Genomic DNA, 18,673 nt, shown 5'->3' with positions numbered 1-18,673 from the left:
ATATGAAGGAATTGGAACTCTCATACACTGCTGGTGGGATTGTAAAATGGTGCAGTTGCTTTGGATAACTATCTTGTAGTTCCTCAAAAGGTTAAACATAGAATTACCAAATGACCTAGCAATTCCACTCCTAGGTGTATATCCAAGACAAGTGAAGACATACGTGCACAGAAAAACTTGTACATGAATGTTCATAACAGCATTATTCATAATAGTCAAAATATGAAAACAACCCAAATGTCCTTCAACTGATAATATATAAATGAAATAATGGGATATTATTCAGCAATAGAAAGGAATGAAGCACTGATACATTCTACAACATGGATGAACCCTGAAAATGTTATGTTAAGTGAAAGAAGCCAGTCACAGTAGGCAGTTCCATAGAGACAGAAAGTAGAATACTGGTTACTTAGGACTGGGTGGGGGCTTGGTGAGGAAATGGAATGACTGCTAGTGGGCATGGAGTTTCTTTTTTGGGGCTGATGAAATGTTCTAATATTGATTCTGGTGATGGTTGCACAACTTTGAGAATATACTAAAACCATCTAATTATACACTTTAGGTGAATTGTATGGTACGTGAGCTATATTTTAGTAAAGCTATTACTCAAAAAATCTATAAACCCATAAAGGGAAAAAACAGTAGGGGAGACAACAGAGGACAAAATGTTACCAAAAAATGTAAGATGGAAAGCAGATAGATAAGTGGTTACTGACTTAGCAGAACAGAAGAAGCTGAAATCCAAATGTCTAGAAGAGGGACATCAATGAGAGCCAAGCCTTTAACTTTAGCTTTTTTTTTTTTTTAAATAACAGCTTTATGAGATATAATTCACATAAACATGAAAAAGACTCAGAAATGAAGGGACCCTGATTTTTAGACGGCGGGAGTGAGGCCTAAGGATGAAAACAGGGCATAGTCAGGAAAGCATCCTTTTCTGATTCTGGGACTAGATAATTTATTTTCTGAAGATTGAACCAGATACAGCAGAGGGCCGGGTTAAGTCAAAATAAACAGGGAATGAATGAAAGTCTGAATCCTGAGATATCCATTTCCTAACCCCTACTTGGATCCCAAAATGCTGGCAGCCAGACTTACACTTCCCAGCAGGAGATTGGTGGATCTTTCTGAAACAGTCCCAGAAAAAAAGACCTTAAAAAATTTACATTTGGGAGCCCCCAACTAAGTGGCCAGATCCCAGATATATCCTATTGTGACACATCTTGCCCACAGCAGTTTATCAGGATTTTAATACCTGACTCTTAAGTATGATGTATATTTCAGGAATGCTACTAACATTAAAGACAGAGGCCAAAACAAAAGGAAAAAAAAAAAAAGAAGCTCAGATAAATTATAGAGATAGAGCAAGGAGCTGAAAAAACTTCTTAAAAAACCTTAATATCTTCAAGGTGGTAAAAGATGATACTCTATCCATAAAGCAAGAATTGCAGCCTATAAAAAACATGAAAGAACTTTCAGAAATTAAAAGGATTGGAGGATAATGTTAAGGAAGTATCTCAGAAAGTAAATAAAAAGATAAATAGAAATTAGGAGGAATAAAATTTAATTGGCAGGTAAACCCACAAAGTCCATCATCCAAGTAACAGGAATTCCAGAAAGATACAACAGGGAAAACAGGAGAAGAGGAAATTATCAAAGACATAATACAAAAAAATTTGTCAGCACTGAAGATATAAGACTGGGTTGAAATAGCTTATCAAAGGCACAGCAAAGAGTACTAAAAGCATATCATTGTGAAGTTTTGAGTACACTAGGGGAAAAAATGTATCCTGAAAGCTTCCAGATAGAAGACTAGTCACTTGAAAATCTTGAGAGTCAGAACGGCATTAGACTTCTCAACCTTCTTCATTAGAAGTTAAAAGACCTGAAGCAGTCTTAAAATTCATAAGGAAAATGGTTTCCAAACAAGGATTCTCTTTTTAGCCTAACTATCAATCAAATGGGAAGGTAGAATAAGGACATTTTCCGGTGAAAAAATTACCTACTACCTAGCCTGTCTCAGGAAACTACTAGAGGATGTGCTCCTTAAAAATGAGGGTGCAAGCTATGATAAAGGAAGACTCAGGATCCTGCAAATGTGATCTAACTGGAAATTTTCAGGATAATACCAAAGGAAGTCCAAGAACAACTAGTCCAGTTTGGAGCAGGAGGATGGAGGCTCCAGGCAAAATGTTCATGTATTCACAAAATCATGTAAACTGACCATTGGTTTATCTAAAAACTATAATACAACTTATGTTGGGAGAATAGAGGGAGGGGAAGTACAGAAGAGGAGGCATAGGAGTGCTAAATCCTTGTCTTCTGTAATAGATAATCAGCAGACAGTATCTAAAATTGGTAATGTTATTTAGAAACATGTACATAAACACCAAAAGAAATAGCTTAAAAGGTTAAAGATGGTTGTTTCTAGGGAGCAGGACTCAGGGGAAAGGGTCAGGTAGGGGACTCTTTTTAAAAACATTATTAAACCTTATGGCAGTATATACATATAATTACTTTGACGAAAAACTCTTTTTAAGATTATCTTAAATTGGTGATAATGAAGATCACCGTAAATCTAACTGGCCATAATTTTGACCGGAATGAAATAAGAGTAGAAACAAATTGTATGTTTAAATAACAACAAACCAAATGTCAACCTCTAGGAAATGTTAGCATACTTAATTCTACTATGTAACAGGCCAAGAAAGAAAAGTTTAATTTGGAAAATAATACAAAAGAAAAATACTGCCTCTCAAACCTGTGTTGTATAGTCTGGTCTGGCCAAGCAATACTTAGTAATAAATTCATTGTTTGAAAAATCTCCACTTTTTAAAAAAAGGCATTCAACTTAAGATTTTAGAAAATGAAGCTTCCCCAGTCCCCCAAAAAACTCCATGGGAGAAAACAATAATGTAAAAGCTAAAAATATGTTCACTTAGTAATTTTCTCTGTGTTTTTCCTAATTTATTTACAGTCTGAATTTCTAATAACTGATCTTGGGGCGTCTGGTTGATTGTCTTTTTAGGCTTTAAACACAGATAGTTTGAAAATATCAACTCGCCTGAGCTTGTTGGACCAAGAGTTGTCTGAAAAGAATGTGCAGCTCCAGAACAGCACAGCTGAGGAGAAAATAAAGATTTCAGAACAAGTTCAAGCCCTCCAGAAAGAAAAGGATCAGCTACAGAGACGAAGAAACAGCGTGGATGAGAAACTTAAAAATGGTAGTGTGTTATCACCTGAAGTAAGTCGGTATGCTTTGAAACTAGAAGTACTGTATGATGGATCACTTGGATGATTTCCTCCATTTTTGTTACTTAAACATAAAAATGACAAATCTGGTCAACTTTGTTTCCTTGAGACTTTTGTCAGATGTAATGAGTCTGCCTGTCACCTGTTTGGCGCCATGAGGCATGCTTGACTAGAAACTGTGATGTCCTCTCGTAGAGGTCCATGAACGTGGTCCCTTCCAGGCATTGCCAGGGACTGGGAGACTAACGTTTCTTTTGAGTATGGTCTTTCTTAGCTGGGGTTTCTCATCTGAAATCACAGAACACAGAAAAAGATTTGAGGGACACTTTTCTTCATTTCTTCCAAAGAGGGCACCTGTCTTCTCTCTATGTACCTTTCTTGAATGATACTTGGTAATTCATCACATATAACCGATGTCTAGGGCATTAATGCTTAATTCTTTCAGAAAGTATGGGAGCATGTTCCACTCTAAGTCCTAGCCAAGTAGATGCATAAAACTCATACCCCAATAAAAACACCTTTTAGGGGCTTCCCTAGTGGCGCAGTGGTTGAGAGTCCGCCTGCCGATGCAGGGGACACGGGTTCGTGCCCCGGTCCAGGGGGATCCCACATGCCGCAGAGCGGCTGGGCCCGTGAGCCATGGCTGCTGAGCCTGCGCGTCCAGAGCCTGTGCTCCGCAACGGGAGAGGCCACAACAGTGAGAGGCCCGCGTACCGCAAAAAAAAAACCAAAAAACAAAAAAAAAAACACCTTTTAGGATTTTTCATTTAGGGGAGGATATGACTTCTCTCACCTTTATTTTTTTTAACTATGTAAAAGATGTTTCATTTGTTGGCTAGCAAACTGTCCCAGACTTTGTCTTTTCAAAATTTTACTTCAGTTGGCAGTGGTATCTATACCTTATTACTTTATCAGACAAAGATGAACTTTTTTTTTTTTTTAATTTATTTTTGACTACACTGGGTCTTTGTTGCTGTGTGCAGCCTTTCTCTAGTTGCAGCAAGCGGGGGCTCCTCTTCATTGCAGTGCTTGGGCTTCTCATTGCAGTGGCTTCTCTTGTTGTGGAGCACGGGCTCTAGGTTTGCGGGCTCAGTAGTTGTGGTGCACGGGCTCAGCTGCTCCGCGGCATGTGGGATCTTCCTGGACCAGGGCTCAAACCTGTGTCCCCTGCATTGGCAGGTGGATTCTTAACCACTGCGCCACCAGGGAAGCCCCAAAGATGAACTTTTGAGCCTGGATTTTCTCTGCAAATATTTATGGTTGATGTCCAAAGTAAGGGAAAGCTGCTGAGAGAAAGTAAGTGGCTGGGAATCATGTATCTTGTGGTGTTTTAGATTGGAGCAAGTGTGACAAGAAGTGAAAGGGGCTGGTTAAGAAGGAACAGGGGAAAGGATTTCATGACATTATTGTTCATTGAGTTGATGAAAGAAATTGAAGACAACCTTGACTGGGGGCTATGTGACATTATAAGCTTCTACTGCCCTATTTTATAACTTAATTGGGGTAGCTTTGTCAAGGATCACAGAATGAGGTGGTCCTCCTGAGGCTGTTAAATTGGAGCCCCAAGCCTACAGATGTGAAGGTCTGAGAGCCTTAGATTCAGCAAAACATAGGATTTAAGGAATTCTTGCCTGCCCAGGACAGTTACTGGGCCCTATGGGAGAAAAAAAAAGAAGGAGAAAACATTATGCTTCTCTTGAGGAATTCATACTACATCTGAGGAGACAGATAGAAAGATGAGAAAACTCTAAACCCTGAAGAACATAAAAAAGCAAGTTATAGATAATGTAATAAAGCTATACTTATTACATTATTTATACAAAACAATGCAGTGATCATTTGGGGGAAGATTCAATTAAGGCAGCCTTGTTAGATCAGAATCTTGAGCTGGATTATGAAAAACATGGTATATATTGATAGATATAAGAAAGAAGGCCATTTTATTTTTTTTTTATTTTTTTTTTTTTAACATCTTTATTGGAGTATAATTGCTTTACAATGGTATGTTAGTTTCAGCTTCACAACAAAATGAATCAGTTATATATATACATATATTCCCATATCTCTTCCCGCTTGCGTCTCCCTCCCTCCCACCCTCCCTATCCCACCCCTCCAGGCGGTCACAAAGCACCGAGCTGATCTCCCTGTGCTATGCGGCTGCTTCCCACTAGCTATCTACCTTACGTTTGGTAGTGTATATATGTCCATGCCTCTTTATCGCTTTGTCACCGTTTACCCTTCCCCCTCCCCATAGCCTCAAGTCCATTCTCTAGTAAGTCTGTGTCTTTATTCCTGTTTCACCCCTAGGTTTTTCATGACATTATTTTTTTCTTAAATTCCATATATATGTGTTAGCATATGGTATTTGTCTCTCTCTTTCTGACTTACTTCACTCTGTATGACAGACTCTAGGTCTATCCACCTCATTACAAATAGCTCAATTTCGTCTCTTTTTATGGCTGAGTAATACTCCATTGTATATATGTGCCACATCTTCTTTATCCATTCATCCGATGATGGACTCTTAGGTTGTTTCCATCTCTGGGCTATTGTAAATAGAGCTGCAATGAACATTTTGGTACATGACTCTTTTTGAATTATGGTTTTCTCAGGGTATATGCCCAGTAGTGGGATTGCTGGGTCATATGGTAGTTCTATTTGTAGCTTTTTAAGGAACCTCCATACTGTTCTCCACAGTGGCTGTATCAATTTACATTCCCACCAACAGTGTAAGAGGGTTCCCTTTTCTCCACACCCTCTCCAGCATTTATTGTTTCTAGATTTTTTGATGATGGCCATTCTGACTGGTGTGAGATGATATCTCATTGTAGTTTTGATTTGCATTTCTCTCATGATTAGTGATGTTGAGCATTCTTTCATGTGTTTGTTGGCACTCTGTATATCTTCTTTGGAGAAATGTCTATTTAGGTCTTCTGCCCATTTTTGGATTGGGTTGTTTGTTTTTTTGTTATTAAGCTGCATGAGCTGCTTATAAATTTTGGAGATCAATCCTTTGTCAGTTGCTTCATTTGCAAATATTTTCTCCCATTCTGAGGGTTGTCTTTTGGTCTTCTTTATGGTTTCCTTTGCTGCGCAAAAGCTTTTAAGTTTCATTAGGTCCCATTTGTTTACTCTTGTTTTTATTTCCATTACTCTAGGAGGTGGGTCAGAAAGAATCTTGCTGTGATTTATGTCATAGAGTGTTCTGCCTATGTTTTCCTCTAAGAGATTGATAGTTTCTGGCCTTACATTTAGGTCTTTAATCCATTTTGAGCTTATTTTTGTGTATGGTGTTAGGGAGTGATCTAACTTCATACTTTTACATGTAGCTGTCCAGTTTTCCCAGCACCACTTATTGAATAGGCTGTCCTTTCTCCACGGTACATTTCTGCCTCCTTTGTCAAAGATAAGGTGACCATATGTGCGTGGGTTTATCTCTGGGCTTTCTATCCTGTTCCATTGATCTATCTTTCTGTTTTTGTGCCAGTACCATACCGTTTTGATAACTGTAGCTTTGTAGTATAGTCTGAAGTCTGGGAGCCTGATTCCTCCAGTTCCTTCTTTCGTTCTCAAGATTGCTTTGGCTATTCGGGGTCTTTTGTGTTTCCATACAAATTGCAAAATTTTTTGTTCTAGTTCTGTGAAAAGGGAAGGCCATTTTAGATAGAACACTGTTAAATAAGGCATAGAGATGGGAATGAGCAAATTATGTTTGCAGAGGGGTAGCGTGGCCATTCTTTTTTAATTTTAATCTTTTTGTACATTTTTTTTTTTTTTTTTTTTTTTTTTTTTTGCGGTACGCGGGCCTCTCACTGTTGTGGCCTCTCCCGTTGCGGAGCACAGGCTCCGGACGCGCAGGCTCAGCGGCCATGGCTCACGGGCCCAGCCGCTCTGTGGCACGTGGGATCTTCCCGGACCGGGGCACGAACCCGTGTCCCCTGCATTGACAGGCGGACTCTCAACCACTGTGCCACCAGGGAAGCCCTTTTTGTACAATTTTTAAGGTTACACTCCATTTAGAATTATTACAAAATATTGTCTATATTCCCTGTGTTGTACAATACATCCTTGTAGCCTGTCTTACTCCCAATAGTTTGTACCTCCCATACTCCCACCCCTATAATGCCCCTCCCCCCACACTGGTAACCACTATTTTGTTCTCTATATCTGTGAGTCTGCTTCTTTTTTGTTATATTCACTAGTTTGTTGTAATTTTTAGATTCTGCCTATAACTGATATAGCATTTGTCTTTCTCTGACTTATTTCACTTAGCATATTGCCCTCCAAGTCCATCCATGTTGCTGCAAATGGCAAAATTTTGTTCTTTTTTATGGCTGAGTAGTATTCCATTGTGTATATATACCAATTCTTCTTTATCCATTCGTCTGTTGATGGACACTTAGGTTGCTTCTGTGTCTTGGCAGTTGTAAATAATGCTGCTGTGAACAATGGGGTGCATGTGTCTTTTCTAATTAGTGGGTGTTTTTTTTTTTCTGGATATGTACCCAGAAGTGGAATTGCTGGGTCATATAGTAGTTCTATTTTTAGTTTTTTGGGAAACCTCCATACTGTTTTCCACTGTGCACCAATTTACATTCCCACCAACAGTGTATGAGGATTCCCTTTTCTCCACATCCTCACCAACATTTGTTATTTGTGTTCTTTTTGATGATAGCCATTCTGACAGGTGTGAGGTGGTATCACATTGTGGTTTTGATTTGCATTTCCCTGATGATTAGCAATGTTGAGTATCTTCTCATTTGCCTGTTGGCCATCTGCATTTCTAGAGGGTCAATTCTTATCTTCAAGAAACCTTTAAGTTTCTATTTCGTGAGGAATTCTGTAACTAAAAACATTATGTAGTGTTTTGTGGTGAAAATGCAGCACAATGCATGGTACTTGTTTGGCAGCCACCCTGGATTTGTTTGAGGGAAGAGTGAGCCGCCTACAATCGGTGGGGTTCCATTTAGTCCTGTGAGCGTCTGTGCACCCTGCTTCCACATGGTTGGTTCTTCTTAGCGTAGCTCTGAAATGGGCTCTGCTCTCACCACTGTTTTCACGCCAAGATTGGTAGTACTAAATAGATCTCCAGTAGCAGATGATCAGGAACATGAGATTCTGCTGTGACGTAAGACATCAGTAAAATCTAGGTGGAATGGTTTGCTGTTTTGATGTCTTTAAACTTGCTCAGAATTATTTTTTCTTTCCACAATAAATCAGAATATTTTTTCTAATTGTATTACTTCATGGGAAATGATAGAAAGATTTTAGATCACTATACTAGTACAGGATTACCCAACAATTTAATATAGACAAATCACCTCCTTTTTTGGGGGGTAAAATCCAGAAACTAAAATTTAGAAAAAATAAAATATTTGAACTCTGTTTTTCTAATAATGCAGAGCAGTTACCTAGTAAGTGGAGTATAGGAAGAATACATATGAATATCTATGTTTATTTCATCTTTTACATTTTCAATTTCATGTTTTTTCGGTTTTTTTTAAATTTCATGTTTTATCATTAGAAAATGCATATAGTTTATAGAGAAATACATGCAGTGCTTGCTCAAAAGGTTTTGTTTGTCATGTTTGTTTTTTACTAATGGGAAATTTGTGATCTAAGATGTTTGGAGACCACTGCTTTAGATCCTTGTTACTCGCAGTGTGATCTCTGTACCAGCAGCAATAGTATCACCTGGGAGCCTGTTAGAAATGCAGAGCCTCAGGCACCACCAAGACCTGCTGAATTAGAAGTCTGCATTTTTACAAGCTCCCTGGTGCATGTTTGGAAAGCAGTGCTCTGTGACAAAGCATAGTCAACTCTTGATAATCTAAGGTTTGAGTTGTGGCAAATTCTTCATCCTGGGACAGCTTCCCATTGCCCCTCATCTTCTCAACCTACAACTTTTTGCTGGGTTAGATGGAACCACAAATATTTATATGCTGGAGCCTCACTAGAGCAGGCTATCCTCAGGGTTCTATAGATTTGCTACCTTACATTATCTCAGTGCTTCGCTAGCATAGATCCAAAACTATAGAAACTAAATTTGTACCAAATTGTTCTCAGCCATTACATAAAGGCAAACTCTTTCCACATTTATTTTTTTTGGTTTTTTTTTTTGTGACCTTTCTAAACTGTTTTAACTTACAGGCCTTATAAAATGTCAGTTTTATGGCAATAAATATTAGCTCCTGTGCTTGCAGAAAACATGAACTTACTACTTTGCAGGAGAAAGAGTTATCAGCAGAACTATGTCTTTTTCACAAATAATGGGGCTCACTGTGCTCAGGTGTACTAGGTAATCCTTTCTTTTTTTTTTAATTTTTATTTTATTTATTTTTTTATGCAGCAGGTTCTTATTAGTTATCCATTTTATACATATTAATGTATATATATCAATCCCAATCTCCCAATTCATCACACCACCACCACCCCCTGCTGCTTCCCCCCATTGGTGTCCATACATTTGTTCTCTACATCTGTGTCTCAATTTCTGCCCTGCAAACTGGTTCATCTGTACCATTTTTCTAGGTTCCACATATATGCATTAATATACAATATTTGCTTTTCTCTTTCTGACTTACTTCACTCTGTATAAGACTCTAGATTCATCCACGTCTCTACAAATAACCCAATTTTGTTCCTTTTAATGGGTGAGTAATATTCCATTGTATATACGTACCACATCTTCTTTATCCATTCGTCTGTCGATGGACATTTAGGTTGCTTCCATGACCTGGCTACTGTAAATAGTGCTGCAATGAACACTGGGGTGCACATGTCTTTTCGAATTATGGTTTTCTCTGCGTATATGCCCAGTAGTGGGATTACTGGGTCATATGGTAATTCTATTTTTAGTTGTTTTTTTTGTTTGTTTTGGTTTTTTTTTGCGGTACGCGGGCCTCTGACTGTTGCGGCCTCTCCCGTTGCGGAGCACAGGCTCTGGACGCATAGACCCAGCAGCCATGGCTCATGGGCCCAGGCGCTCCACGGCACGTGGGATCCTCCCGGACTGGGGCACGAACCCATGTCCCCTGCATCGGCAGGCGGACTCTCAACCACTGCGCCACCAGGGAAGCCCTATTTTTAGTTTTTTAAGGAACCTCCATACTGTTCTCCATAGTGGCTGTATCAATTTACATTCCAACCAACAGTGCAAGAGAGTTCCCTTTTCTCCACAGTCTCTCCAGCATTTGTTTGTAGATTTTCTGATGATGCCCATTCTAACTGGTGTGAGGTGATACCTCATTGCAGTTTTGATTTGCATTTCTCTAATAAATAGTGATATTGAGCAGTTTTTCATATGCTTCTTGGCCATCTATATGTCTTCTTTGGAGAAATGTCTATTTAGGTCTTCTGCCCATTTTTAGATTGCGTTGTTTGTTTTTTTAATATTGAACTGCATGAGCTGTTTATATATTTTGGAGATTAATCCTTTGTCCGTTGATTCGTTTGCAAATATTTTCTCCCATTCTGAGGGTTGTCTTTTTGTCTTGTTTGTAGTTTTCTTTGCTTTGCAAAAGCTTTTAAGTTTCATTAGGTCCCATTTGTTTATTTTTGTTTTTATTTCCATTACTCTAGGAGGTGGATCAAAAAAGATCCTGCTGTGATTTATGTCAAAGGGTGTTCTTCCTATATTTTCCTCTAAGAGTTTTATAGTGTCCGGTCTTACATTTAGGTGTCTAATCCACTTTGAGTTTATTTTTGTGTATGGTGTTAGGGAGTGTTCTAATTTCATTCTTTTACATGTCGGTGTCCAGTTTTCCCAGCACCACTTATTGAAGAGACTGCATTTTCTCCATTGTATATCCTTGCCTCCTTTGTCAGAGATTAGTTGACCATAGGTGCATGGGTTTATCTCTGGGCTTTCTATCCTGTTCCATTGATCTGTATTTCTGTTTTTGTGCCAGTACCATACTGTCTTGATTACTGTAGCTTTGTAGTATAGTCTGAAGTCAGGGAGTCTGATTCCTCCAGCTCTGTTTATTTCCCTCAAGACTGCTTTGGCTATTCGGGGTCTTTTGTGTCTCCATACAAATTTTAAGATTTTTTGTTCTAGTTCTGTAAAAAATGCCATTGGTAATTTGATAGGGATTGCATTGAATCTGTAGATTGCTTTGGGTAGTATAGTCATTTTCACAATGTTGATTCTTCCAATCCAAGAACATGGTATATCTCTCCATCTGTTTGTATCATCTTTAATTTCTTTCATCAGTGTCTTATAGTTTTCTTCATATCAACAAATTGAAGAATAAAAACCATATGATCATCTCAATAGATGCAGAAAAAGTTTTTGACAAAATTCAACACCAATTTATGATAAAAACTCTCCAGAAAGTGGGCATAGAGAGAACCTACCTCAACGGTAATAAAGGCCATATATGACAAACCCACAGCAAACATCATTCTCAATGGTGAAAAACTGAAACCGTTCCTCTAAGATCAGGAGCAAGACAAGGATGTCCCCTCTCACCACTGTTATTCAACATAGTTTTGGAAGTCCTAGCCACGGCAATCAGAGAAGAAAAAGAAATAAAAGGAATACAAATTGGAAAAGAAGAAGTAAAACTGTCACTGTTTGCAGATGACATGATACTATACATAGAGAATCCTAAAGATGCCACCAGAAAACTACTAGAGCTAATCAATGAATTTGGTAAAGTTGCAGGATACAAAATTAATGCACAGAAATTTCTTGCGTTCCTATACACTAATGATGAAAAATCTGAAAGAGAAGTTAAGGAAACACTCCCATTTACCACTGCAACAAAAAGAATAAAATACCTAGGAATAAACCTACCTAGGGAGACAAAAGACCTGTATGCAGAAAACTATCCACATTTGTTTTTGGTAGAATATAATCATAGTATGCATTCAAAAGTCAAATATTTTCTTGGGTTATTCACTTTTATTTTCTGGTTCTTCTTATTCACCTAAGTACCTTTCAGGATTTAAGTTTGTTTTTCTTAAAAAGGTGAATATTATTTTCTTCCTTATGGAGTGATTATCAAATCTTCAAATTCAGTAATTGCACAAAGGAATAAAATGGCTGCTGAACATTTTTTTTTCCAAAATGGCTCTTTCAGGAGATTTTATAAAATGGCTTTAAAAAAAATAAGTATTATTCAACCTCCCATTGGAATAGGTTATTAACCTACCTTTTCCCTGAATTCCAGAAAAGGAGTTCCAGAAGTCATTCTAACTGTTCGTTGGGGAGATCAGAAATAGTAACATTATTTTTCTTTGAAATGCTATGGGGAGGAGAGGAGAGAAATACTTGGGTCATATACCCAAGACATATGAAAATGTTTTTTGCTCCTCTCTCTTCATTAAGTTGTTCAGCAGATACGTACTGAGTTTAAACTATGTAATATGTACTGTGCTGGGCAATAAGGATGTGAGTATGGACAAGACCATCTGCCCTCAGGGAACTTAAAGTTGAAGTGGCCTCCACCACAAGTACGGGGATACAAAAATATATATCCAGGTCTTACCACGTCCAAAATAATTTCTTACCAGAGATTTAGATCCCCCAAATAAGATGTTATTTGGATAATTCAGAGAACGGCTAGGTTTTCTGACAGCAATTCATCAGATTTTTTTTTTCCTACAGAGGGAATCTTCTTTGGCATATGAAAAAAAGGTTTTGCTGCCACCATTTTTAGTGCCTCCACTTTCCCTCTAATGACATCTCCTAGGAATCTTATAAAATGTTTCATGTCCTTAAATCCTCACTACTTTTTCTTATGTTACACAGTGTTTTTTCCCTGGAGACTCTCCTCTGATTACTAGTTCTTAATAACTTATTTTAATATATTTCCTCTTTCCTTCCTAGCAATATATTGTTTTGATAGATCCTTGAAGGGACCCCCGAGGTCTCCAGATCTCAGTGACACATAATATGCACTTTAGGAGCCATGGAGGGAGATAACATGATGACACTGTCAAACCTGTGGGCTGAGGCTTTGTTCAAGTGTATTCCTTCGTGATCAGCATTTGCTTATGACCTTGGGATGTTTCATAACTCACCTAACCTTCTTCCTCTTCCATTTTGCTACCCAAGGTTTACTACAAAGATTCAATGATTATTTGTTATATATATGTGTGTGTGTTTGTGTGTGTGTGTGTGTACACACAGTGCATTGTGTAGCATAGTAAGCACTCAATAAACATTTTTTTTAATTTAGTAGAAGAATGGTACTGTCCGTTAGACTCAAATAGCATAATAAGATCTTAGTATATGACAAAGTCCAAGTTATACTGTTTCATTTAAAATGAGTGATTTCTTTTGTATTATATCTAGGAAGAACATGTTCTTTTCCAACTTGAAGAAGGGATTGAAGCTTTGGAAGCTGCAATTGAATACAAGAACGAACATATCCAGAGTCGCCAGAACTCACTCAGAGCTTCACTTCAAAATCTCTCTCATAGTGAAGAAAATGTCTTAGAAAAACTAATCTGCCTGAGTCCTGTTGAGATTAGAGCTATTCTTTTCAGATATTTCAATAAGGTTTGTTCTTCAGGGACAGAGGATTTTCTTATAAAGAGGGGTTGAGATGCTTATACAGCTCACATTTATGTAGAATTTACAGCACTGAATGTTGTCATCTGAAATCTTTGCACTTATCCACGTATGTAGGCCTAACTTTGTGAGGTTCTTAAAGTTGAAGGGCCTTTTGAAAGAGGGCTTTTGGGAATAGTTTTAAAAACCAAAGAATTTAAGTTATATTCCTCAGTCACTATATCTTGGTTGTATGTTTTCTAGATTTGATTGTTCTTACTCAGCATTCGTGAAAAATCAAGGGCCCTCCAGGTTTGGGTTCCCTTTCCTTCATTGCTGTAGGGTAGGGGTAACCTGTACCTTCTCATTATACCCTATGAATTGAAATGGAGGTGAAATGGTGCATCAGTGACAAAGATAGTAATAGATTTTAGCATTAACCTGGATGGGCTTAATATAAATTAAAATATTTTATACAGATTTGACAGCTTACTGATAGAGATGTTTCACAGCATTGAAAACTATATCTGTCTTTTCTCTAATGTCTTCTCTTAAGATATATATTATGAAGTGTTAAACAAGTAGATAACTCTTTTCTCTGAAAAATATATTCAGTTTAAGGGAATAGCAGACAGTTGATGAAAAATGAAACACAGAAGTTTTAAAATAAAGTTCTAATTCTGTTAGACAATTGAAATAAAGATGACTAAATTAATGGAAATGTGATACACAGGCCTTCTCTTGGATAATTACCGTCAGTAGTAAGCTTCTATTATTGATGCAAGTGCATCCCATCACTGGGTGTGTGGAGGGCAGAAATATGGTGCATGTTGTCTGAGGCTTTGATACAGATAACTCTTCTGTGGTGTTCTTAGAGCAAGGGTTCTTAACCCAAAGCACCCAGGTGAAGGTCAGTGGATTTTCTGGTCTTAAGAACTCTTTGTAGAAATGAGTATTTTTCTGGAGAGAATGTCATTACGTTATTAACAAGTTCTGTGACACAGATATTGTCTGAAGTGTTTTTACTTTATATCAGTGCAGAGAGGAACCCACTGGACTAAATGTACAATCTGAGACCGAACTCTATAGCTTAAAAATTCTGTCACTTAAAAAAAAAAAAAAAAAATTCTGTCACTTATTTATAACATTCACTTTGGAGTTAAAGATGAGAATTATCTAGATGTTACAGAAGTCTTTAGATTCTTGATATCTTTTTCGACTGGAGAAATGGAGTTGTAGGAATATAAATGTAAACTTCAAAGATCATGTCTAAGAAATGATGGAGAGGTGATTGTTAGAGTAGAGCAACATTATATTTAAAATGAAGTTGTTACCAATTCAGAATCTCAACGAATTAAAAAGGCTGTTAGGTTATCTTGTGGGTATATTACAAAGCATTTGCCTAGTTATACCATGGGGATTAAGGGAGTTCATCTTTATGAAGTCTAAGAGAAGTAAATTGTCTATTAGGCTGTCTAAAACACACTTAAAAGATCAAAAAAATGTCTTTGCTAGGTGGTTAATCTGCGAGAAGCTGAACGGAAACTACAGTTACAGAATGAAGAAATTAAAATGAAAGTTCTGGAACGGGATAATGTGGTTCGTGAGTTGGAATCTACACTGGAACATCTGAAATTGCAGTGTGACCGGAGACTGACCCTTCAGCAAAAGGAACACGAGCAAAAAATGCAGCTTCTGCTACATCATTTCAAAGGTAACTGCCCCTTCACATCAGTTGTGTAATGGGGACGTGTAGGAGGGGGATTGGGAAAGGAAGGTAGGACAGAATTGGATCACTTAAAGTCCAACATGTATAAATAGTTACTACTTATATGTGTTTTGTGCTTTACATGTTTTGGTCCACATGTTGGGATAGTTGACTTTGTTGCAGGGCTATTCATGCTTGAAATGCCATCTCCTCTGCCTGTCCCCAGTGCCACACAGAGAACTGCTGCAATCCTGTTACTTTGTTGTGGTCTACTTTTTATGTAGGAATGTGGGATGACTTCTGGCTTGGTGGTGTACAGTTGAAAAGTTCCCCATCTCTAGGATATAGAACCTTGATATTTAAATCACTTTCCCTTCATAAAATTAAACTGATAGGTTCTGTCAGGTTTCTGGTTATATTTCTTGTTACAGTTTTCAGTAAATTATAAATTTTATGCATTAAGTTATAGCTTAGGTCAAAATTAGTCTACCATTGATGGGCACATAGTGTTATCAGTGCACAGTAGTTCAACCGTCAACTGTGGTATGGAGTTGTCATAGCAATTGGTCTTCAATACCTGGGCTTATGGCTGGTACACACAGTTCCTGTGGCAACAAAATCACTGCCTGGCGATAACTTCAACGCCTGGAATGCTTCAGTCCAGGTGGCTTGGCTGTTTAGTCTTGATTCTTATGAATCTATAGCTGGAAATGTGCTAAAAAGGATCTGGAAGAAGCAACCTGAGTAAGCAGAAAATTGGAAAATATATGCATTTGAGTGTTGAGGCAGTTTGCCTCTAAGTTAATTCTATAACAAGTTAATTAGCAACCAGTTGCCTGATGACAGGATTTCCTTGACTGGATTCCATATGTTATTTCATTCAAACATGCTTTCCTTACCTTATGTTAATTCTGTCTTAAGTCTCTAAAAGTGATATTTTAATAGAATTTTTAATATGTTTTTCAAGTGGTTGGCATTTTACCGCAAAAGTTCATGCTTTAGCCAAATGAGAACATTTAAAAAATCATTCATTTCTATAGCTGGGACAAGTTTTTCATAGCAAGGTTATAACTGAAAATGTTAACAACTTACGAATTTTCTAATTTCAACTGAATATAGGCCATAAAATTAAGTTCATTTTTATGATATCCTTCATGGGGATTCTGATTTGTAATGTTATTAATTTAAAATGTTTTTTAAATAAGATGATGGGTTAATATAAAATTACGGATATACTTAGATCAATTTTAACAAAACAACCAATTATAACAAAAGAAAATTACAAACCAGTAGGACCATTTTGTAGATTTACCAATAGGAAAGAGTAGATCTGAAAGTATGTATTTCTGAAGGTCAGTAAACTGCGTTTTACTGGTTCTAGAACCTAACCCAAAGGGGACAGTTTTAGAGATTCCTAAATATTAATTAGAAGCTTTAAAATTATATTGTGTCATAAACTAGAACTTTACTTATACTTTCCCCCCCCTTCTCCTTTTTTGGTGGTGTTTTCCTTTGTAATTTAATCTTTCTAGCCTCTTTTGACAGGTTTCCAGTTTTTGAGCGTTTTTTTGGTTCTATATTTCTTGGGCCTATAAACTTTAGGCTTATAACTTTCCATATATCCGTGGTTCCTGATATAAACTTCAAGACATTGATGCAGCTGGACAGAGTTCCAAATGTGAACCTTACTTCTGCTCTTCTGAGGATAAATTTAGTTAGTAGCTATTCAAAAAGTGCTTATGAATCATGAAAAATGCGGTAGCTGGTAGGGATTAGGGTGGAGAAGGGCTCATCCTACTTCGAAAAATTTTACAGGCAGAAGACTCCAAATTGTAGCTGAAAACAAATCCAGCCAAGTAATAGATACATGTAACATACTTCTGACCCTACAGTACAGTCTGGGAGTTCTGTTAGAATTTTCAATCATTTACTTTAAACTGATTTTAAATGTAAATTTCTGTTTTATAGAGCAAGATGGGGAAGGCACTGTGGAAACTTTAAAAAATTATGGAGATAAAATCCAGCAGCTGGAAAGAGAGCTTTATTTCTATAAGAAAACCAGCAGAGATCTTAAGAAGAAACTTAAGGAATTGGTAGGGGAAGCAATTCGGCGACAACTAGTACCATCAGAAAGTAAGAGATTTAGTGTTACTTGTCACGCCAACACCATAGCATGGTTTGTAGTGGAGCCTTTCCCAATTGATTGGATTATTTAGGATTAGATATTTAACTTCTCTTTGTCTCTGTAGACAAAAATAGTTGTCTAGTCTATGTGTAACACAGAACCACTGGAGAAAAGAATAAATGAACAAATGTATATGTGTGAAGGAAATGATCATTTATTCGATTGCCTGCCATGTACCAGGGGCTCTTGTGTTCTCTAACTCACTTAATTCTTAAAATAACCCTAAATATAGGATAGCTGTTGTTTTCCTGTTTTATAGTAAATTAAGCCTTCTGATTATCATAAAAAAGTAAAATAGAGAATAATAAAAGTAAAATAATATTTAGGTATTTCTAAGATCAGTCATGTTTTTTCATATCATGACCTCTAGAAATTCAAACATATAATAAAACCCATCATTGAGACAAGGAAGTTTTCTTGCATAATTATATGTAGATATGTAGAAATAACCATCTTCCTCAATGAAATGATAAAACATGACAAAGAACTTTGCAAAAGCAAGAAGTGCCATGAAGGTGATATACTGTTATGATTAAAACATATTGTCTTACTACCATGTGTAAAAGAGATAGCTAGTGGGAAGCTGCTGTATAGAATAGGGAGCTCAGCTCAGTGCTCTGTGATAACCTAGAGGGGTGGTATGGGGGTGGGGTGGCAGGGAGGCTCAAGAGGGAGGGGATACAGGTATACGTATAGCTGATTCACTTTGTTCTACAGCAGAAACTAACACAACATTGTAAAGCAATTATACTCCAATAAAAAGAAAAAAGAAAAAACATATTGTCTTTAAGCCACCAATAGAGAGGAATCAATATCTCTAAAATAATGTATACTCATTTTATAAAAGAATTAGCCTTCCTTTAGAGAAAGTATTCTTCTAATAAGTTAAGAATGGCTTTTGAAAGTTGACTTTACAGCTCTTTTTAGGAACACAACTATTTTGTACCTGTAAAGAAAACTAAAGATGGGTACAACAAGATATAAAGAGTACACCTGAAACTAATATAATGTTATATATCAATTA

The 18,673-nt window shown here is 37.2% G+C and overlaps 1 protein-coding gene across 2 annotated transcripts in view; it reads left to right on the top strand.

Moving 5' to 3' along the window:
• Positions 1-18,673, top strand: part of KIF27 (kinesin family member 27) — an 88,699-nt gene that overhangs the window by 56,834 nt on the left and 13,192 nt on the right. Inside the window, exons 14-17 of one of the 2 annotated variants that reach the window (XM_060301085.1) lie at positions 3,032-3,247; positions 13,559-13,765; positions 15,272-15,470; positions 17,433-17,597. In XM_060301085.1, the coding sequence (XP_060157068.1) occupies positions 3,032-3,247; positions 13,559-13,765; positions 15,272-15,470; positions 17,433-17,597 (787 nt within the window). The remainder of the gene's footprint in view (positions 1-3,031; positions 3,248-13,558; positions 13,766-15,271; positions 15,471-17,432; positions 17,598-18,673) is intronic. The other variant, XM_060301086.1, reaches the window with a different exon arrangement.

The sequence above is a fragment of the Globicephala melas genome, chromosome 6 (assembly GCF_963455315.2).
Source record: "Globicephala melas chromosome 6, mGloMel1.2, whole genome shotgun sequence".
Taxonomy (NCBI): Eukaryota; Metazoa; Chordata; class Mammalia; order Artiodactyla; family Delphinidae; genus Globicephala; species Globicephala melas.
The sequence above is the reverse complement of the archived record's forward strand: the minus strand, read 5'-3'. Positions and strand labels throughout refer to the sequence as shown.